Genomic DNA, 21,920 nt, shown 5'->3' with positions numbered 1-21,920 from the left:
GCGTCAGTAGATATGAAGTATGCATTATTAGCTTAGCAATTCTGTTATTTTTTTATTATTTTTAATATAACAAAATGAAATGCTTTTGAACAGGGCTCGGCTCCTAATTGTAATGGAGATGATGGAAGGGGGAGAGCTATTTCACAGAATCAGCCAGCACCGGCACTTTACTGAGAAGCAAGCAAGCCAAGTAACAAAGCAGGCAAGTTAACACCCATGTATAAGCAAATCCATGAATGATAATGGCTAAAGTATTTAACAATTTCGTGGGGGGGGTGGGGGGGTGGGAAAAAAGGAAGCTAAAATAATCCTCGGTTCTGATCCGATGATCATTGCCTGCTTTGTTATAACCTGACAATGCCAAAGTTTTAATAGAAGCAAAGAATCTGAAGGTGTGGGCTAGTTCTTCTGGGTTGGCACCCCGGTGTCTCTGCTGTCCTTAGCAATGGTTTTCCTAACCTCGTCTACGGAACGCTTCACCAAAGAGAGCTCTTTTCTTGCACGGTCTTCTTGCTGTATCCCTCGCTGTTGTTGTAGAAGTGTTACCTCCAACAGTCCACAGGCTCTCACCAGACCTCGTGTGGCTCCTGAGCTCCAGTTTGAGAATCGCTCTTGGCCACGACACAGACTTGGCATTTCTCTCACCTCTTGGGCAGAGTAGCAGACAATAATGTACATGTATCCTGGGCCAGTGCTTTTCAAGCTGGGTTCTGTATTTGGTTTTATGGAAGTCTTGCATATCATGGAAGATAGCAAGAGGAATATACCACTACAGTGCATGTTTTCTGTGCTGTTAGTTCTGATGTCATTTTTCCCTCTCCATTTCTCTATGCAACTCACTCTTCAATGTTGTGTTTTATAGCCTCCACGGTATTTATTACTAGAGGTTTTGGTGTCCATCAGGCTCTTTGTTGCTTAGCAGTGCATCTGGCGTGACTAGCTTATATCCTGTAAGAGTAGGCAGAATGATGAAGCAGAAGGGCCTCCATGGGATTCAATGTGGGGATCCCCAGTGTCAGTTCCTCTCAGTTCTGGGGTGAACTTGTTCCCTTTCACTTCCAAGCTGTTGGATGACTTGTGGTACCCAGTCAGAAAGCTTGGATTAGTGGGAGGCTTGCAGGAAAGACGGTATAGCTGTATGTTGTGATAGCCTTTCTAGGGAGCTACAGCAGAGGACCAGCAGGTTGCTGTAAGGAACCACAAGGCAGAATGATCTTGCTGTCAAAATGGCTGAGCTCTTCTGCATGGGAATTTGCACCATGGCATGAAGCTGAGGGCCAGAATTGCCATCGTTTGCTTCTTGCAGAGGTTATATTGGCATTCCAAACGAGATATATGAACTGTAGGTGAGAGGCTATACTGGAGATACTAATCAGTAAATGTCCTGCTCCCACACCAGTGATCACTGCAGTGAATAAAGGAAAGAAAACATGAGACTACAGCATTTGTTATAAATCGGCATGACTCTTTATGAATATATCCATATCCTGATCACTTGCTTCCCACTAAGCTGGGGAGATAGTTTTTGGTACTGAGGCAAAAAAGAGGACCAAGTAATTTAATCTTACTTTTCCGTCTTGTGCTTTGACTTGTTTCTAATGAAATGCTAATTGTGCTCTTACCTTTTTGGTTTCATCCAACAAAGAAATTAGGTGGAAGTACAGAGTTATTCTTGACAGTTTGTTTCATGTCCTTTGAACTGTTTGATTTTGACATTACAAGGCTGTCTCCAGGATTAACATGTTGGGAAAATCTTTTAAAACTATGCTAAAAGACAAGATTTTTGAATTGAATTCTGACTGTGTGTATGCTTGGGTTATTCATGTCCCAAATAACTCTTTGCTTTAATGTTTATACAAATGAAGTTTTAAAGCAATGTTAAAGTCTTATTCTTTCATCTAGTGGTTCTTCATCACTGTCTTGAACTACAGGCCTTATTTCCTTGTACCCAGTAATAGTTAAAAATTTGTCACAAAGCTACTTTCCATGTTCTCTGGGAATGTGTTTTTATTTGTTTCTGAGCTAAGTTAACACTGAAGTTCCCTTGTCACGGTAATTTGCAGTCTTCTAAGGACTTGGTGCTTCACCCAGGGTACAGTGTTTGGGTAGGATCCTACAGAAGCCAGTAAGAATACTTTCAAATAAGGATCGTGTGGCTTTGCCTTACTTTTGTTTCAGTAATGCTGTTTAAGTATTTATGCTTTGGTTTTCTTTAAATTAATTAAACTTTCAAATGTACAGTCTGTAGAGCTTTCATGACTGGGTTACAGGTTTCTAAACCACAGCAGTGTAAAATGCTGTCTTTGAAAGAATCAGGTAATGCATTTCTGTGCAATATCCCATGAAATGGGTAAATTGCAGGCAGTACCATCAAGAATTAAAGAATAAAACTGCCTGAATGTTGACTCTTAAGTCAGTAGCAAATGCAATAAAATATTCTCTGGAATGTTGAAGCAAGATCTCACTGTTGACTGTTAAACAGAATGTAATTGCTGGAGAGCGTGCAAGCAAGTGTAGTGACCTAGGCCTAGCACAGCATATAGAAGGACACTGTCATGATCTATTTAACTTCTGGGGGGCTAATAATGCTCTAAGTTAGTCAAACTAAGATGGTCGGGAAGCCCAGTACAACTTAGCTTTTATTTTCTGTTTGCTTTGACTGAAATACAAACTGCATAGCTTGGTGGATTTCACTTCCCTATCGTCGCTTTACTGTGCTATGGCGCAGTATGGCCAGGCTTGTCTTAACTCAGGATTGTACCCAAGTGGAGTGAAAACGTTTGGGGTCTAAGCTATGTTGGCAATGTCTTTTTTAAAGCTAAAATAACTGTCCAGGCTAAAGGAGTTGTTCTGTAATTGTAGTTGATTTATTGTGCCCTTTTTCAGATAGCTTTGGCTTTGCAGCATTGCCACTCACTAAACATTGCACATAGAGACCTCAAGCCTGAGAATCTCCTCTTCAAGGATAACTCTCTGGTAAGATGAAGACCTGGTATTCTTTGTTTACTGTTGAATTCTGTAAAATGGCTCAATGGTGATTTTCAGAATAGTTGTAAAATGATATTAATGCAATGCTTTGGTGACAAAAATTAATGACCTTTTTTGGCTTCATGCTTTTCCATACTCTGATCTGCTTGGAGTACAGGCTGTCTGTGCTGCTGCTGTTAAATATGGGTCAGGTTCTCCACTTCAACATAGCATCCTGCTTTGCTGAGGAGATGATCTGCTCTGCCACATTTCCTCCCTGGGTGTCATCAGGACATGGACTATAGGTGCTGCTTCTGCTCATAACCACCCTGCATATGCAGTGTCCCCCCTACAAGGTGCTTAGTGTTTTCCAAATCTGAGAAGAGGACTGCTTTTGACCCAGAGCACCCAGGAAAACAAAAATGCTTGTTTCAAACATTAGTTTATGACTTTTTAGCTGCTTTGTGGAATGTTAAGGCTATAAATACAAGGGGGCTATGTGTGGCAAAGACGAGTAGAAGGCAAGAAATATGTATTAGAAAAGCTGATACAATGAAATTTTGTAATGAAGCCTCTTCTCCTTGTTTTAGGATGCACCTGTTAAATTGTGTGACTTTGGATTTGCTAAAGTAGACCAAGGTGACTTGATGACACCACAGTTCACTCCATATTACGTAGCACCTCAGGTAACAAACGATTATGGCTCTGGGCTGAAGGGGAATTGTGATCTTTATTGCCTGTGCCTCCATAACCACATCATTTTAAAAGCCTTTGCTGTCCTATTAAGGGCTTCTGGGTGCAGGAATCTTGAGTAATTGTATAGTAGCCACCTTCAAGATGCAGTGCCACAGTGATCTATTGATTACAGCAGGAGATCGTGAAGCAAACTTCCCAGATTGTGTTCTTAGCACTGACCAATTGCTGATGCCTCCTGACTCTCCCAGGCCTGACTCCCACCAGTGAGACTACTCTAGGATTTTGACAATGGGCCTTTAACTGTAGTTGGTTTGGAAAAGTCCCTGTGTTGCAATCCTTCTTCCAGTGCAGGCTCATTCAAGATTACATTAAAAAGGACAATGCTGAAACAAAAAGGTTCTCTAAAGGCAATTGCTCAAAAAGAGGGCAGTGCCAGAGGGTTACCTGTTCACCGTGGCTTGGCCCCCTTGTCAGTATGCATTAAGACATAATCTATAATTACAGACAAGCTGGTTTTTGTAGTGCTGCTTTCTTCACTTTCTTTTGTGCTTTGTGTTGGAGTCCTGAAGAAAATGAAAAGAAAACTGCAGATAGATATTTAATTGCAGTACTGGGCATGTCGGCAGCCTTTAATGACTGGGAAGAGCAATTGCAGAGATCAGACCATGCAGCCACAGTTGAGTGCCCTGAAAATGCCTCCTCAACTGGAGCCTGCTGGTGAAGGGCCATGTGCACTACAGACAGGGTTTATAAAACAAGTGAACTACCAAACCCATAGAAAGCTTTTCCTGAGCATATTTAAACTGAGATGAGAAACCCAGAAACCCAGATTTGATCAGCAAGTGACAAATTTGATGTGATTTGTTCATGAGAGAGGTAAAAAGGGACATCTCTGGGTTACCCTCCACACAGTTTAGGTTCTAGTTCCAAAGCATAGAGGTGTTAGAGGTTTTGAAGAAAAGAGGTGTGAGCAATTGCTTTAATTCGGGCAAAACTGGAGTTTACATCCAAAGCAGCAAAATATTTTAGCTGAAATTTTCCCCATGTAGAAAGTTCCAGTCTCTCTTAGGAAGAACAGTTTGAGTTTGGCAGAGTCTTCAGTAGCTGGAATAAATTCACCAACTGAAAAAGCATCAGACGTCTCTGGCATAGGCATTGCTGCTTGTGGATGAGATGTATTTTGCCTGTGGATGAGATGTATTTTGCTTTTTTTTTTTTTCCCCCCCTCTCATGGCAACAGGTATTGGAGGCACAAAGACGGCATCAGAAAGAAAAATCTGGTATTATCCCCACCTCTCCAACACCTTACACTTATAACAAGGTAAGCTATGAAACAGTCCACAAATCAATATCTTTAAAGAATAGTGACTCTGCCCTCCCTCCTGCCACTCCCCACCCCATGATGTATCTGCTGAAGTAGGCGTCTACAGACATGGTTTATCACCTAAGGCCATGAACTTTATTGCCCTGGAATTACACACTTAAGGCCAGGAGCAATAAAGTTGTTCTGATCTCTGTGACAGGAATGCATCTAACTAGCCAAATATCTCACACGGAGTAAAAAGCAGGATCTACAGGAAACAGTAGGGAAATGTCACATTGCTTGCTATTTCATGTACACGTGTATTTTCAGCTGTAAGGAAGTAGTATCTTTGGGGCCATATTTCTCAAAAGTGTGGTTCCTTTGGCTTTTCTAAAAGGAGTGACCAGGTATACAGTGGTATTTCTCCCCTTAAATGTATTAGGTTCACACCAAGTTTCATTCAGTTGAACTAGCAAATTAGAAGATAATCTGTGCAGGTAGCTGGCTTTCTCAGTTTAGAAGTGGCACGCTAAAAGGTGTGGCTGGCTCTGCGTTCTTTCTGATAGAGTGAATAATGAAATGCACACTTGTTCCAAGCCTAATTAATGATCCTCTAATTAAAGGAAAAATATACAAATTCTGTTAAAGGAGCTCTAAATATTAACAAGATATTGGAGAGAGTAGAGTGATTCTGCTGGAGTGTGACCATGTGGGAAATTCTTTCACCTCCACAAGAGGCTGGTTCAAAGGAAACCTCTTTTCTGCTGTCAGCCAGAGTTTCTGGATGTGCAAAGCACTATTTCGGCTCTCTTGTTCAGGCAGCTGTGGTGGTACCTTGTCTGTATGGGGGATCTTCTGCAAAATGACAGGCAGTGTTTTGTGTTGTCTGTAGCACTAGCCATGGGCAATAACAACTGCTGCTAGAGTCTTGGCAAAGTTGTGACAGAAAGTGTCCTGAAAGGTTGTACTCCTTTTTGGTCATTCCAAAACATTTTCCTCCATATTATCATCACTGTCTGCTGCTGGCTTAGCAGTGTTTGAACCACTGAGTGTTCTTTCAGAGTGTCAATTTGGGTTGAAGTTAGCTGGTTTCTGATTGCAGTGCTAAATATCTATACTGATTCCAGCTTCAAGGATGGTTGTTTAACCCACCACATGCTAGAGGGAGTAGTTTGATATATAGTGTTATATTTTAGTAACCTTCTATAGAGAGCTAAAGCAAAGACAGGCAGAGAGAACTTTCACTGAATGTCCACATGTGTTTCCTGATCTTGAATCTGCCTTCTTCAGGGTCATGGTTATCTCTTCTCTATCCTGGAGAACAGATTGATGATTGAAGCCAAGCACTTCTTGGAGTTCTTGGACAGGTGCCGATAGTCTTTTCAATACAGAGTTTCTTCTGCCCTGTCTCATGTGAACCCCAGTCACAGGGAAAATTGTTTTTTATAAATTTTAAGCCTCACAAGGCAGGGTCAAGAATTCCACTTCTGTGGATTGAAGCAGATTTACTCTCCAATTATAGCCCTCTCCAAGGGAGTAGATGCAGTTCCAGAGACACCTAGAAGTGGTTGCTCACTGTTCATGTTGGTAATGGTTTGACAGCTGTCTTGTTCTTGTAATGAACCAAAAAGCCCTGGCCATGGCACCTGAAGCAAAATAGGGGTCCTGTACTTGTACTGAATGGAAGAACCTTGAAAACAGATAGCAACTGGAGTTAACTCACGTACTGAGAAGGTTCAGCTGTCTTGATCTTCCGGGTTGTATAACGTGATTTTGTTTTCGTGTTTCATCTAAAGAATTGATTGGTCACTCTGAACTGCTTTCAGCCATGGTGGCACTAACTGGAAAGGCTGCTGAAAGAAGCGGCCTCATCTTTACTTTGCCAAGTGTGACTCACTGCAAAAGCAGCATCTGGCATATGCCTAGTTCCCTGAAATAGACTGTGATAAACTCCCAGGTACATTGTCCTTCCACAGCAATTCAGAGCCTGAGTGGAGATGCCTGTGATCCACCTTCATGATCAGCAGAGCTATCCCACAGACTTAAATTGGGGGGAAAAAACACATCTTCGATTCCTGAGTATTTTTATTAAGTTGTGTGTGTATTGGATCAAATATGAGTGTGTATGTCATGGCTGAAAAGGGTTGACTCTTGAGAAATAGAATCTGAGAACCATATCCGTGAAGAACTTAGATGCCTGTTTCCTACTTATATGCCTAAAACCCCATTGATTTAATTAGAAATTATCTCCAGTTAATGGAAAAATGATGAAAATTTAGGTACCTAAATAAAAATTTAGACTTCTAGAGCCATATGAGATCGCTTTTCAGCAAGTTGTTTAAGCCATACATATGTGGGGTAACTCCTTGGAGTTTATTTCGTTATCAGCATCCACATGTTTTGTAAAAGCCAAAAAGCCAACGGTTTGATATAATGATTAGTACGAGCTGATCTAAGTGTATTCCCTCCAGAAGGAAACAGTCTCACCTTTAAGGGCCCCTTCCTGGGTCAGTGTTGATCCAGTCAATAAACAGTTATTGGAGTCAGGGATTCTGTGTTTGCTGAGTTTATCTGAGCAGCTTCATGAACGCTGGTGCTGTCCTAGAGTAGGCAGTGGAATATACAGTCTGGGGCAGAAAGGGTGGTGCTGAGGTTGCTTCAGTTGGCAGCTGTGCAGACTTCTGTCTGTGTAAACTGATTGCGGAACCTCCCCAGTTCCCCAAATCTGCCCTTGTGTGTCTTTCCACAATCACCTGAGCCTGGCTGGAGTTCAGGCTTCTGCTTACTCTTGACTGTGTGTTCCTGTCTATCCTTGTGCTGGCATAAACCTTTGGGAGTCCCCTGAAGGACTGATCGGGCTTGAAACCAAGCTAGTAAAAATAAATAATTAGCTGTACAAATGCTAGTGTTGGCACAAAAGAAGTAGTGGGAGTAGGTGGCCAGGGTCAGAACAGGTCCTACCAGCCCTAGCCTGCACCATGCCATAGTCAAGTGATAACAGAGCCCCATCCTTAAGGATGTGGTCCAACAGAAGCTTGAATTGAAGTCTAGGCTGTTATGGTCCTCTTCCTTTCTTCCCAAGTAGTGTCTATGTTGCGTGAACACACAGTGATCCAGACGGGGAATCGATCTGGCTTTCAGCTTCTTTACTGAGCTGGTTGTTGGCTGGATACGCCTCCTGGGTGAACTTGTTCTGTATCATGTCAGCAGTAACACTAGTGCAAGGGCAGGGGAGGAGGTCCAGGCTGAGGTGGAGGACAGGAGGGAGCACAGCGTAAGCAGCTGTGAAATACTGCTTCTGGCTTTCTGAAGCTTCTTCATCTCTGTGGCTTTCAGGACGTGCATTTTTCATTACAGACATCTGATGAAGTTTCCCTGCTAGCTCATTTGTTTGATGGTGTTTCTTTTTTTAGTCTCACATTCTAAAAAATGACTGTATTCTGCTTTATGATCTAGTACTGAGAGACTAGGATTCAAGCATCCTGAGAGATGTAATAAATGCGCAGCTTGCTCATGCCTCTGACGCACTGGCTGTTACCATACAATTTACCATTGCATAGCACACAGTTACAGGAGCGCTTTCTGTAAACAAGCTACTTTTGGGTACTGGAAGTAGTTTAGCTTGGCAGCTTGGAGTTATCTTGTGCTTACGTATTTGCCATATTTATCCATGAAGTTCCTCGGATGGACCTTTAGGAGGAGGCTGTGCTGTGCTTCTGTTTTCTTAGGGAATCACATAGAACTCTTAACATAGCTACACCACTGCTTGCTGCAAATTGCGCCCCAAAGTGATCATTTCCTTGCTTTCAGAGCTGTGACTTGTGGTCCCTGGGTGTCATTATTTACGTGATGCTGTGTGGATACCCTCCGTTTTACTCCAAACACCACAGTCGGACAATTCCAAAGGACATGCGGAAAAAGATCATGACAGGAAGTTTTGAATTTCCAGAGGAAGAGTGGAGCCAGATCTCAGAAATGGCGAAAGACATTGTGCGAAAGTGAGTCAGTTGAGGAAAATGTTGTATTGCTCTTTGCTTATATTAAGAAATTGGAAAATCACTTGAAAGTGCATTATCACAAAGGGCTTATTTTTCCAAAGGCGGGGGGAATTGTCTGCAGCACATACAGCTGAAAAATTTTCTATTGTATTCAGCACAAATGAAGTCTGGTAAATTTCTTTTTTTCTCCTCCCCAACTGTTGTGTTCAATTTTTGATATCTCCTGTCTCTGAAGTTGCTAGAGTGCATTGTGCATTCAGCCTTTAAGGGGAACGGGTACACTACCTTGCTCCAGAACAATATAGATGACTGGCTGCCACATCTGCAAGTGCTCTCTAGGCACGTATCTCCTGTGATAATGTTTAAACTCCTGTTGAAATCGGGGGACATTTAGGTGGCATGATAGGATCTGGTAGATCTGTCCCTTAAAACCCTGTGCACATAATACACAGTCTAACAGGAGTCAAAAGAGAGGCATGGAAAGGGAGCTTAAGATCTGTCACAAGGTGTCAGACTATGAGATAAGGTTTTGCATTGATATTTTATTCTAAATGCTAATGGAAACTGTTTTTTATGCAATGCACATCGCAGTTGCAAATGTTTCAAGGACTGTGATCCCATGGTCCTGTTTGAAAGCAAGAATGTGGCACTGATTGGGTCTTGACCTCACTTATTTTTTTAAAATGTGAGAGGGACTTACTGCCTTTGCTTGTATCACCAGAGAAACTTGAAGGATAAAAGCAACATAAAATAGAAAAAAATCAATTGGTTAAATAATTTTAAACTGTCACTGTCTCTCCTGACATACTGTAAAATTTCCAAGGGCTTAACATTGTTTGGAAAGGGTGCTGGGACCTGTTTATAGCAGTGCAGGAGAGCCCACAACTTTTTGCGAAATAAACTGCAGATTATGTTGCAGTGAAACTTCTGTTAATACCGAGGTCAAGTCTTTATTCTCACTCAGAAGCTCCACAGTCAATAGGTTTCATTGTCTTTTAAAATGGCCATGAAACTCAGCTCACAGAATGTTGTTACTTTGATTCAGTTCACTTCACTTAATTCTCTCACTAACGTTATCAGGACTCCCTTTCCTGCTTGTCCTTTCCAGCCAGTGAGGCTGAATCTGTGTTTATGGTGCAGGAATAAATTTAGACTTTATATAATTCTGGATAAGTTTACATTTTATTTATGTAGACTGCTATTCATGTGGAGTCTTGCTTCTGGAGGTCATATTTTGCATTCAAGCAGCTGCTTCCTTTCAAGCATGTTGAGCTGATTTCTGACCTCAAGCTTTATGAGCTGGAGTGCTTCATAATAGGTTAGGACTTTGAAAACCTGTGGAAAAGGAATGCATGTGTCTTGGGTCTTGTATCAAAACTGAACTTATGACCTGTTTGGCAGCATGGCCTTGCAAGTGAAATTTATGAGCTAGCCTGTGGTCCTGCTGACATTTTGTAAAAGTTATTTCCACTTTCTTGGTACATTAAACAATTCTGCTTTGCAGCCAGGAAGCTGATTTAGAGTGTTGTCTAAGAAAGCATGACAAACTCATCAAGTCATTCTGTTTCTAATTTAGACTCTTGGGATAACTCGTCAGCACTCTGTGTGAAATTTTGCTTTTTTTTATTAAACAGTTGTGATTATCATGAGAACAGGAGTTTATCTGCAAAATCTCTTTCCAGGGTTTCATTCTAGTAAAATTTAATTCCATGGAGTTTTCAGAGATCTCAGAGTAAAGTTCCTTCTTACTTTGAGGTGCTGTAGCCTGCCAAAGTGTCCGTTACTTGAGGCTTTTGGAGGCGGAGAAAAGCTAAGAAGTTGCATAGTGAAATCGGTTAATTCAGTATACGGGTTTCCAACTTTGAAACTTTGCCTTACTTCACCACACCCAGAGTCCTTGGTATGAGTATAGACTATTATGTGGATGAGCTCTAGATGTGCATTTGCAGAGAGTGTCAGTCTGGATCATTTCCAGTTCATCTGGAAGATAACTTCCCATCTGGGAGGATGTGAATATAGAGTTCAGTAGTACACAGGTATTATAAAATGGCCTTCAGCACCTTTCTTTTACACTGAATTGCTGAATATAACTGAATGAGCTGTGATAGTGTTAAAATATCACCACAGCAATGGTCAATGAAGCTGGTAGGTCAGTCTGCTTTGGGATCAGCTTAGTGTTGTAGCTGTTAGGAGGAGTGTCTTTTTTGGCCCCTTTAATGCTTAAAGATTAAGTGCTCTGATCCCAGACAGAGCAGCACATTGTAAATCAGCAAAGACCTCTTTATGGACTGATTGATTCCTCTCCCAGGCTGCTGAAGGTCAAACCTGAGGAACGGCTGACCATTGAAGGTGTGCTGGACCATCCCTGGCTCAACTCCACTGAAGCACTTGATAACATCCTACCCTCTGCCCAGCTGATGATGGACAAGGTCCAAACAACATTTTACTTTATCAGAATGATCCACAGGAGAACTGGGTAGCTCTCGGATGGTTTGAGTATTTTCTTTCACATGGTGTTATGCAGATAAAGAGCTCCCCTTCTGTCTTAATGAGAGCCTAAGATCTTTGTAAGAAAATGGAGACAGTTCCATTTGAAATTTGGGCTAGGAGAAGATGCTCCAAGATAGGCAGTAAAAAGCAGCCATGCACTAACAAGTAGAGAACAGAGTGTGGCAGTAAACATGCCTGATGACTCTTCTGTCTTTTCTCATTTTTCCCCATGTTTTGTATCTGACTACAGCTATGCCCCCATTAATTAGCAGCAAATGAATAGCCCTTCTTGCTTCCTTTAAACTCTGCTCAAAGAGGAGTTCAGTCGGCACTCTTAAGGTTGTGGACATGAGAAGTAGAGATGATCCTTTGTCCTATCCATCCCCTGTGAGGTCGGGATATGTTGTCCCGCAGTCAATGACTGTAGTTCTAATCATGTCTTGTGTAATGCAAACCTGATTGCATCTCTGAAACAAATACGATTTTGGTACATATCTTTTTTTTTTTTTTTTTTTTTTTTTTTGTCCATGGGTAACTTTGTCCATATATTGTTCTTTAATTCACACAGAAGCTAATTAAAACATGAAGTGCAACTCCTTTTCATTCCAGGCAATGGTTGCAGGGATACAACAGGCTCATGCAGAACAGCTTGCAAACATGAGAATCCAAGACCTCAAAGTCAGTCTCAAACCCCTTCACTCCGTCAACAACCCAATCCTGCGCAAAAGGAAATTACTGGGGTAACTCTCTAAAGCTGTTTTTGAAAGATCAAAGTGTAGGCAGCCATAATGCCTGGAGAATGACTTTAAGCATGTTACAGGTTCATTCAATTCTAACCATGCTCCTGAATTTCTGACTTGGTTGATGCACTCTTCATGCTGAAGTGGGTAGTTGGAGTCAAGTAACACTTGCCCAATATGGTGTGTCTTCCAAGATATGCCAGTGAGGGCAGGAAGGAGATTGGATAGTGTTATTGTATTACACAGGTAGTGGAACAGATCCCTTATGAGAAGATGAGTCACATGTTGAGTAAGGTAAGGCAAACTGGGAGAAAGAATTCCAAGATTTTTTTCTGATGCTGACATTTATTTACCGAAAAAGTCAAGCAATCTCTCTCTCTTTGTTCGAGTTACCTATCTGAGAAATAATGGGATAATGCATTTTAGGATTAACCTTACGTGAATTAATTTAAAGGAATATTTTTTTCTTCATATTTAAAGTGACCTTATAATATAGGATGTTGTTATAATTAATGCTAAATTTTGCTCCCCATCCCAGCTTTCCAGAGAGTGAAAGAGAGCCTTATACTGGTGCAGTTATGCAACGAGTAACGGACTTGAGTTGCATTCAAATTGTAATTGTTTCCTCCTTGTTCTTTTGCAGCACTAAGCCAAAGGATGGTGTCTATATCCATGACCCTGAGAATGGAAGTAACGATTCCAACGTGGCTCTGGAAAAGCTCAGAGATGTGATTGCTCAGTGCATTCTACCACAGGCTGGTAAAGGTTGCCACTTTTAAGAAAGTTACATTCTTAAACATGACAAGACACTGACTTTTTACTGTGCCTCAAGATCACTCTGTGTCAGTGGTGAGGAAAGATAAACAAAACTCCTGTTGTCTTAGTCTGAAGAGGAAAGTGTTGTCTGTGGACTATAATTTTGGTGCATGCATAATTTTAGTGTCAACAGTGACATGCAGAGCTGTTAAAGTAACTTTCAAACAGGAGTGTCTGCTTTCAAACTGATTTCCTGGTTTGCCTGAGGCAAGGAGGAATAACTGCATTTACTGTTTACTGAACCTCTGAATGTTGCTGTGAGGCAGAATGACAAACCTCCTGTTTATCTTTGCTCACCTAAATAGGAGAGAATGAAGATGAGAAGCTGAATGAAGTGATGCAGGAGGCGTGGAAGTATAATCGAGAGTGTAAGTTGCTGCGAGACACTCTTCAGAGCTTCAGCTGGAACGGTGAGGAATTCCTTCTCTTCCATGGACGATGGTGCTAATACTGGGTGAAAGAGCAGTGACCTTCTTGTATGGAAATAAAAACAAATTTCTTGAATTTGTGCCAAACTGATTTAGGTTTTGACACTGTTTCAGTCCTTCTGCTGGCATGGGTGTTCTAGAAATGAGGTTGAAAGTTCTGCTTTAAAATGTCTATTTGAGGTTCAGGGTAGAGTTTTCAAAGGCACCAAGTCATGTAGGAACATAACAGCACAAATGGATCATCACTTCAGAAACAGCTTTAGCTGTTTTGAGCTGGTTTCCTTCCAGCTGTTTATCGCATTCTTTCTGCTGGAGACTGCTGCCCTCATCTATGTCAGCACAAGATCTCTTCTGCTCAGTTTGGGAAGGAAACAGAATTAAACTAGGGCAGCTGCCTTGGAAGTGTTCAGATGACTCCTTGACAAAACAGGGTGGCAGAGGTGTCAGCCCCCAGGAGCAGATGCTGATGAATATGAGGCGACTAGGGGCGTCAGCCAGGTTTACAAGGGCTTGGTTGTGCCTCTTCCCTCATTTTGTTTTGTTTGTTTGGTTTTAATTTAGGTTTTTAAGAGCTCAGTTTTTTCAGTGGAACTAGATATCACAATTCATTTTGGTTCCCTTGCAGATGTCCTAAGTTTCTGTCTGAAGCATTGTTTTGTGTTCAGTTAGTGTATAACTGCAGCCATGCTTGCTTTCCTCCTTGTGCCTAGCACCAGCTGACTACCTGTTCTTTTCCTTTCAGGCAGAGGATTCACAGATAAAGTGGATCGACTAAAACTGGCAGAAATAGTAAAACAAGTTATCGAAGAGCAGACAAACTCCCATGACTCTCAATAGCTGGAGCTTCTTAATCTTATTTTTTTTACCATTTAAGATTTATTCTTTAACTGTAAAAAGTATTTTTATGTAAATTAATAAATCATAATTATTTCATTAAATTTCCATACTGCTTGAAAATGCTGTATAGTTGTAGATACAAAAAAAATCATTGGTACTGTAATATTTTTTTAAAACTCAGTTCCTTGAGGTATATATGATCACTTATGTACTGTTAATCATGAGTCCCCCAGATGGGGCAAATTATATTGTTAAAGACCATTCTTTTTCTTAATAACCAGTTGCAGAAGCTGCCTTCCATCTGCTATACATACAGCCAGCTGCAATGACTATGTATGTGAACAAGACAGCCACAGTTTCCCAACACCCTGCTCAGTAAGTACTTGAAGCAAGTGCTGTGAAACACAAACTTCATAGCTACCCTTTGCGCCTAAATTCTGAGTCTTTATGTAGAGGCAACTAAATAGCCTTCTGTTTCGCTAGATGACCCAAGAGCCATGCTTGGCCTTGCCAAGGGCACCTGAGTCCATATGCTTGCTGTATTTTTCAGTTCTGATCAGTAGCCCTCTTTTTTTCTTCTTCCTCGTCTTCCTTGGACCTTCTTTAAGGCTTAGCCCTCTCTTTTTTTTTTCTTTTTTTTTTTTTTTCTTTTCCCCTTCTTCCCCATCTTTCTCAGACCTTTTTTAAGGCTGAATGGGCCATTCAACATAAGATTCCTCTTCTTATCATATTGTTCAACAGCAGAATAGAAGAATGTTCTAGTTACTTATGTACAAGTTATTTTTATTTTCGTGGTGGGATCTTTTACGGACAAAAGTAAGTGGGGTTCATTTGCTTCATCCCCACCTCAGAAGTTGTGTGTGTTCCACCCATTCTTTCCTTTCTAGAAGATCCAACACTTGGTGTCAAACTTGTCCTCTTGTTTGAAAGAGATCATCCTGGCAAGGGTCATAGTGCTGCTGTGTGAATCCACTGGTGATCCTTCTCTTGTGTCACCCTTTGGAGTCCAAGCTCCCCATCTCTTTGATGCCTTCGAGCTCCTCCTGGGGGAGCAATAGATGCAGGGCTGCTCCTTGACACGTCCTTGTGCTGCCTGGACTATGAGGCTGCCCAGGGCAGATTCTTACACTAGTCTGGAACATTGGCTCCAAAAGCTGCTTTTTTAATCTTAATTAAACAAACAAATGAAAAGAATCTGTACATATTTCTAGTTTTCTACCTTCTGATGCTTTTCTTTCTTTTGAGACCAGTCGAAGGCTTTTTATAGAGATATTTTGGTACTAAACCTGTGCAGACGTTGAATGAGTTTGGTCTGCAGACTGAAGTGCCAATTCAGGGCTATTAGTAATGACTCTTGAACATTATTGTTATATTTCATAGCTCATTAATTTTGGGTTTACATTTACAAACCTGAGCCATGAATCTCCCAATTTACTCTTATGGCAGTCCAGCCTTGTTCTTTTTTGTCTCTTTTCTATACCAGACTTCCTTGCAACCTTTAGCTTGGATGGCAAACCCAGCGTCTGACTCTTTCTATAAAATTTTGTAAAAAGTGACTTAGTTTTTCTACATGAAGGAGACACTTCATTTCCCATTCTTCGTCAGCACCTTGTCAGCTTTCTTTTAATCCTGTTGACAGTTTTCCAATGCCTGATTTATTGCAGAGTAAGAACCACAGTCCCTACTTAACCATCACTTTCTCTGATGGAAAGAGGGAGTTTTTGTGTAAGCCAGAATTGTACCTCTGACACGACATGGAATATTTGTGCACTGACAGGTATCAATGACAACTGTAGAGAATTTGCAAGCGACGAGAGTATTTGTCATTTCTTGGTTGTATCAGCAAGTTTGCAGGCCCTATTATATGCATTTCTGTCCTTGCCCTAAATTCTAGGTCATGTCAACATCCACACAATCTTTAAACGTAATAGATCATTTCCTTTTTAACTTGAAATCCGTGGTTTTTTCTGTGAAATCTCATTGTACTGGAACTTCTAAGTATGGCAAATAGAGAAATAAACAAGGAAATCACCTTTGTTTGAATGGGAGTGCAAAAATTCCCTACAAAAGCACTTTCCAACTCTCCCCTCCGAGGAGGAAAATACTCGGGCAGTTTCTTGGGAGCCAGAAGTTGTTAGCAGAAAAATGGATCAAACTGTAGCGACTCTTTATGGTCAATCCACAGTGCAGCCAGCAGAGACTACTGCCATGCCACAGCCCGATACCATCCAAGCACCTTGTGAGCAACACGGGGTGTAACACACTGGGACCTATTTTTTCTCCGTCAGGTTCTCTAGTGTTAAAGATGACAGTGGCAAGGCTTGTATGCGGTTTTGTAATGGTCTAGGAAATGGCTTCAGCCTGTTTCTGCAGTACCGGTGCGTGTTCGGTATAGTGGGCAGCACCTTGGGGTGCGAGAGCAACTGCTGTTTGCCGACATCCAAGGCAGCTCAGAAATAAGCAGAGAAGATGGGATCTGACTGTGCATTAGAGGGTCCCTCCTCTCATGGTCCCCTAACTTACACAACAGAATAATTTCAAGCTGCTAATAGTGAGGTGGGTACGTTTGCGTCTGACTGTGAAGTGTGTTTTGGTATCTGGAGGGAAGCCAAATTTCTAAGGGCTTTTGTGATAAGTATGGACTTACTATAGATTTTATTGTCTGTGATAAATGAGAATGGCCAGATGTAAAATGGAGGTAGGAAGGGAGAGATTAAGAAAACACAATTTGAAGATTCAAGGTCAAATGGTTTTATTTCCGTGAGAAAGTTAATTTTTTCCTTTTTAAAAAGTTATGGTTTAGATTTCAAAATTAAATACACTTTAATGGATTCATTTACATATTTTAACGTAGTATTTTACTTTCTCCTTCCTGTGTTTTTATATTTTTCAGTTGACATAAATGCAAGATACCTTGTCTTGATAATGGAAGGTTTTACTTGGTAATAAATCTACTGATACTTTATAGCAGACTGTGAATATTGTAAATATCTTGAGGTGGAAGGGTTGTGTGGGATCAAAGAAGACATTCTTTGTACAAACACTAAAAGGACATGGGAAAGCTCTGCAGGTTGTTGGTTTTTTTAGAATTTTATTTAAGAGAAAAATCTGAAATCATTTGACCTTTTCAAAATTTTATGTATATCTGACTTCTCCTGTGACTTGATTATTTTAAACTATATATATATATATATATATATATAAAAAAAAGTTAGAAGAACTTGACTAGGCAAAAGAGTTTTCGATTGGAAATAGCAACATGTCAGAGTTTTGCTGTCATTACTTCAGGTTTTTCTTTTGGAAATCTGAGTCTGTCCTCATATGCCATGTTTAACTTCTGTGTATTAAAATGTTTCCATTTCTCCTTTTCAGTGTTACCTGTAATATGTTAGTTTATTTTGGATCAGTATTATATTGTAAATATTACGCGTTGGTGTATATAAATGATTTTACTAAACTTAAAAGTTCCTGGCTGCTTTTGTTTGGTTCCCAAGTGGTCATGGTACAGAAGGGAGGAAGGACAGCTGTGGCCTGAAGGTAACAGCAGTGTGCTTCTCCTGCCACCCCCGGACTTGTCCTGCCATGCTCAGTCCTCTGTCCCACCTGCCATACAAATGTGAATAAGCGCTTTGCTTTATATTTTGCAGGAGTGCCATGAGGCTTTGAGATGAAAGAATGACTGACAGGATAGGCTGGATAAGTCCCTAGAAAATCTTGTGCTCTGCCTGGCAACATAACCTGAAATTGCCTGTTTTAAACGCTGCTTTCCATTAGACGGCAGCAGTACATGCCCAGTGCTACTGCTTAGCCCCCTCAAGGTCTATAGGATTCTTCTTGTAGCTGTGACTTTGGGCGGTCAGGGAAGTGAGGGATGCATTGTTCTGTGTTCAGTGATATTTTCCCTGTCAGGTATAACAAATCCTCCATTCTGCCAAGTGTGTTCTTTGGGGCAGGAACTAGGAACTGTTTTTCTGGGGATGATGATCTTTGCAGGGTGCCTTTGCTGAGGCTGGCTGAAGCGGGAACCCTGCAGGGACTTTTGGCAGGACCGGCAACTTGGGAGACACCAGGAGATGAGAAACGGGTTGGCCTTTGTTCAGGCTGGCAGTGCACTTTGCCAGGGAGCACTGGAGTGCTTCTCACCTCTTAGGCAGTCAGCCCTTCTGAACACAGACTAGTGCTATCAATCATGGCACTTTTATGCTTTCTGGCTCTGGAAATATGTTTATTCTCCTCAAGCGTGGTTTGTTTGCCTGGCTTGTTGACAGCAACCAGATAGACCCTTGTCACCTGAGCATTTCAGAACAAAAGTGGCACTGAAAAGAGGCAGTGGGACAGCAGTGAGTGCTAGTGTGCCTCAGGCCACTTTCTTTGTAAGAGTTAACATCCATCTGCTTGGTATCATTGAGGAGTTAATAGTGTGTTGGATAGTGAGTGGCTGTCGGAGCATCCATAGCATTGGGAAGGGAAGTGACAGAACAATTTCCAAGCATCCTGGGAGTATTCAAGGCAGCCAAACCAGCTGCAAGTGCCCTATAGAAGTGGCACAAGAAAAGACTCTCCCTTACTCATAGAAGGCTGTGTGGCCCAAAGAATGCCTCTCCCTTTCCAGCAAGAAAACTCCCCTGGAATAGTTAAAACATTCAGTGATACATGCTCAGCTGAGTGAGGAGCCCTGCAAGGATATCTGTCAACAGACACTGAAGGCTCTTACTGCTGCAGCTGAAGGTCCCATTAGCAACCAGATCATTGTTTCCTGGGTAATCTATTGCTTTCCACTTATGAATGCTTAATCCCCTTTTAAACAAATTGCTGTAGCAGTGCTGGCTCATCAGGCTCTCAGCAAATGGGGTCAGCCCAAGTAGGGTGCAGCGGGCTTTTAGCGATGAGATAGGGTGTATTTAATGCACTGCTTGCTCTGGGCTCTGCCAGTTCCCAGGGCACGGGTCCCATTCTCCCCATGGAATGTTTGCGTTTGAAGTGGGGCTGGAGAAACGGTTGCCCCTTGGGCCCTTCTGTTCCAGCCCCAAGAGCAGCTCTGCCCTGGTTTCCCACCCTGTACCAGGTCTTTCCCTGTGCTCCTTTGCTCTGTTGCAGTTGGATGGCAGGCTGGCTGGCTCTTGGTGTGTCCTACCTCCCCGTTGGACAGGTAGGTGAGGAAGAGCTAAGAATGGATGAAGGGAGCAGGCAGCTTGAACCTGGCTGCAGACTCAGTGGGGAGAAGAGAACAAAACGCTGAGGGAAGGTGTCCTGGGGGTAAGAAGGGATATTTACTGCTGAGTTAAAGGCAGCTTTTCTGATGTCTAATCATCCATGTTTTCCTCTCTTTCCTCCAGCCTGGGAGGCAGTGAACATGGCCTCAAGCCAGACACAGCCAAGGTGTGCCCCAACGGGTAGAGGTGTTCTTCTCCTCGGACTGGGCTTCTCCTTCCTGCTCCAAGGGGTCCTGCTGCCCTGCGCAGACTGCAGCCCCCAGCCTTCTTGGGGCTACACAGCCTATGAGATAGTCATTCCAAGGAAACTTGGCCCCAAGACAGGGAAAGCCAGCCAGGACCAAGTGTCCTATGTCATCAGTATTCAGGGGGTTAATTACACGATTCACCTCAGGCAGAAAGACTTTGTAATAAAAAAATTCCCTGTATTCACTCGTGACTCCAGAGGGGAAATTGTGGCTGAACAGCCCCATGTGCCAGCAGATTGCTATTACCACGGCTATGTGGAAGGCATCCTGGACTCTGCAGTGACTCTGACTACCTGCTCTGGGCTCAGAGGACTGCTACAGATTGAAAACTCAAGCTACAGCATCGAGCCCCTGGCAGCTTCCACCATGGCTGAGCATCTTCTGTTGCAGAGGGAGAAAGCGGTTCCTGGAACGGTGATGTACAAAATTCCCAATGAAGGTGGACAATTTCCAGGTCCCAGTACAGCAACAGGGCAGTTCCAGCTGCAGAGGCATACGCGGTATTTGGAGCTCCTTGTTGTGGTGGATAAGGAAGGTTTTGATGCCTTTGGCAGAAGTATAACTAATGTGACACTGGAAGTTATTGAAATAATCAATCTGGTGGATGGACTGTTTTACTCTTTCCGCCTTCGTGTCTTGATAACTGCACTAGAGGTTTGGGTGGAGAAGAACCCGATCAGTGTTACCAAAAATGTAACACAGGTCCTTCACCATTTTAATCTTTGGCAGAAGCAGCAAAGGCTTACATATGCCATGCATGACGTGGGGTGTCTATTTGCCTCTATGGACTTTGATCATGGTACAAGAGCATTGCACATGGGTGGCAAATCCAACTTCGCCAGTGCATGTGATAGAAAACGTGCCTCTGCTGTTGTATCATTTGCAAAACGGCCTTACATGGACACTGCTGTCCATGTCGCTCGCGTGTTAGGGTATGTCCTTGGCATGGAGCACGATGACAGATACTGCAGATGTGGAAACACCTCTAAATGCATCATGAGTGCACAAGGCACAGTGAACTATCAATTCAGCAACTGCAGCAAAAAGCACTATTTTAATTTCATAGTATCAGGGCAAGGATTCTGCCTTAATAATGCCCCGGAATTGGTAATGACATTTGCACTGCAGCGCTGTGGGAATGGTGTCCTGGAGGTCGGGGAGGAGTGTGACTGTGGCTCAGAAACACAGTGTAAATTGGATCGTTGTTGTGACAATACCTGTCAAAAAAAAAAGGGAGCCATTTGCACTTCTGGACGCTGCTGCAAGAATTGCAGACCTCTTCCTGAAGGAGAATTGTGTAGGGAGAGTTCTGATCTGTGTGATTTGCCTGAGTATTGCAACGGGACATCCGAGCACTGCCCAGCAGATGTGGCCAAGCAAGATGGGACTGTGTGCACTGAGGATGGGTACTGTTATTCAGGCAAATGCCAATCTCGCACATTACAGTGTATGAATATCTTTGGCAAGGAAGCAAAGCCTGCTCCACTACCATGTTTCCAGGAGGTGAACATGAAAGGCGATCGGTTTGGCAATTGCTGGGGAGATGGGGCAGGTGTCAACTTTCAGAAATGTAAGCTAGAAAATGTCCTGTGTGGGAGGGTGCAGTGTATGAACGTTAGACGTCTACCTCAGCTGGAAGATCACACAACCATCATTCAAACCCCGGTGGGTGGTATCTGGTGTTGGGGTACAGACTACCACTTGGGTGTGGACATCCTGGATGCTGGAGTCATTAAGGACGGCATGCAGTGTGGTGAGAAGAAGATCTGCATTAATCGGACATGTGTCCCTGAGGAGAAGTACTTGACATCCCGCTGTTCTGCCAAGAGAACATGCAGAGGAAAAGGTGTCTGCAACACTAGAGGTAACTGCCACTGTGACAACGGTTGGGCACCTCCCTACTGCCAGTTTATTGGCTTTGGAGGCAGTGTTGACAGTGGGCCTGCACCGGTCACTAAAAAGGGGCTTTTTAGGTTCCTCATCGGCATGACTGTAATAACTGTTGCTGTTCTGGCGCTCGCAGCACTTGTCATTGTGCATGTGAGAGTGCTCAGAGTTACCCAAGCATTAAACAGAATTGTTGGATGCTTTTGGGCTAGGGAATGGGCTCCTGAGGAGGATGTGAAGGACCAGGTGGAAGAAGATGGCTCAAAATCAGCTGAGAGTCAAAAATCCCCTGTGTAG

The 21,920-nt window shown here is 42.5% G+C and overlaps 2 protein-coding genes across 6 annotated transcripts in view; both read left to right on the top strand.

Moving 5' to 3' along the window:
• The window catches only part of MAPKAPK5 (MAPK activated protein kinase 5), a 27,168-nt gene extending 9,436 nt beyond the window's left edge, over positions 1–17,732 (top strand). For 3 of the 5 annotated variants that reach the window (XM_049806402.1, XM_049806405.1, XM_049806406.1), the window contains 10 exons: positions 94–202; positions 2,887–2,976; positions 3,558–3,653; positions 4,904–4,984; positions 8,777–8,964; positions 11,273–11,393; positions 12,064–12,194; positions 12,838–12,959; positions 13,316–13,420; positions 14,181–17,732. In XM_049806402.1, the coding sequence (XP_049662359.1) occupies positions 94–202; positions 2,887–2,976; positions 3,558–3,653; positions 4,904–4,984; positions 8,777–8,964; positions 11,273–11,393; positions 12,064–12,194; positions 12,838–12,959; positions 13,316–13,420; positions 14,181–14,275 (1,138 nt within the window). In that variant the 3' untranslated portion in view covers positions 14,276–17,732. Of the gene's footprint in view, positions 1–93; positions 207–2,886; positions 2,977–3,557; positions 3,654–4,903; positions 4,985–8,776; positions 8,965–11,272; positions 11,394–12,063; positions 12,195–12,837; positions 12,960–13,315; positions 13,421–14,180 lie in introns of all 5 variants that reach the window. The other 2 variants (XM_049806403.1, XM_049806404.1) reach the window with 2 other exon arrangements.
• On the top strand, positions 14,573–21,920 carry LOC126041117 (disintegrin and metalloproteinase domain-containing protein 21-like). Its single transcript, XM_049806397.1, has 2 exons — positions 14,573–14,650; positions 19,612–21,920. Exon 2 carries the CDS (start codon positions 19,629–19,631, stop codon positions 21,918–21,920), a length of 2,292 nt encoding a protein of 763 aa, XP_049662354.1. The 5' UTR covers positions 14,573–14,650; positions 19,612–19,628.

The sequence above is a fragment of the Accipiter gentilis genome, chromosome 7, assembly GCF_929443795.1.
Source record: "Accipiter gentilis chromosome 7, bAccGen1.1, whole genome shotgun sequence".
NCBI classification, from domain to species: Eukaryota; Metazoa; Chordata; class Aves; order Accipitriformes; family Accipitridae; genus Astur; species Astur gentilis.
Note: the sequence above shows the minus strand (reverse complement) of the source record. Positions and strands in the feature narration are given on the sequence as shown.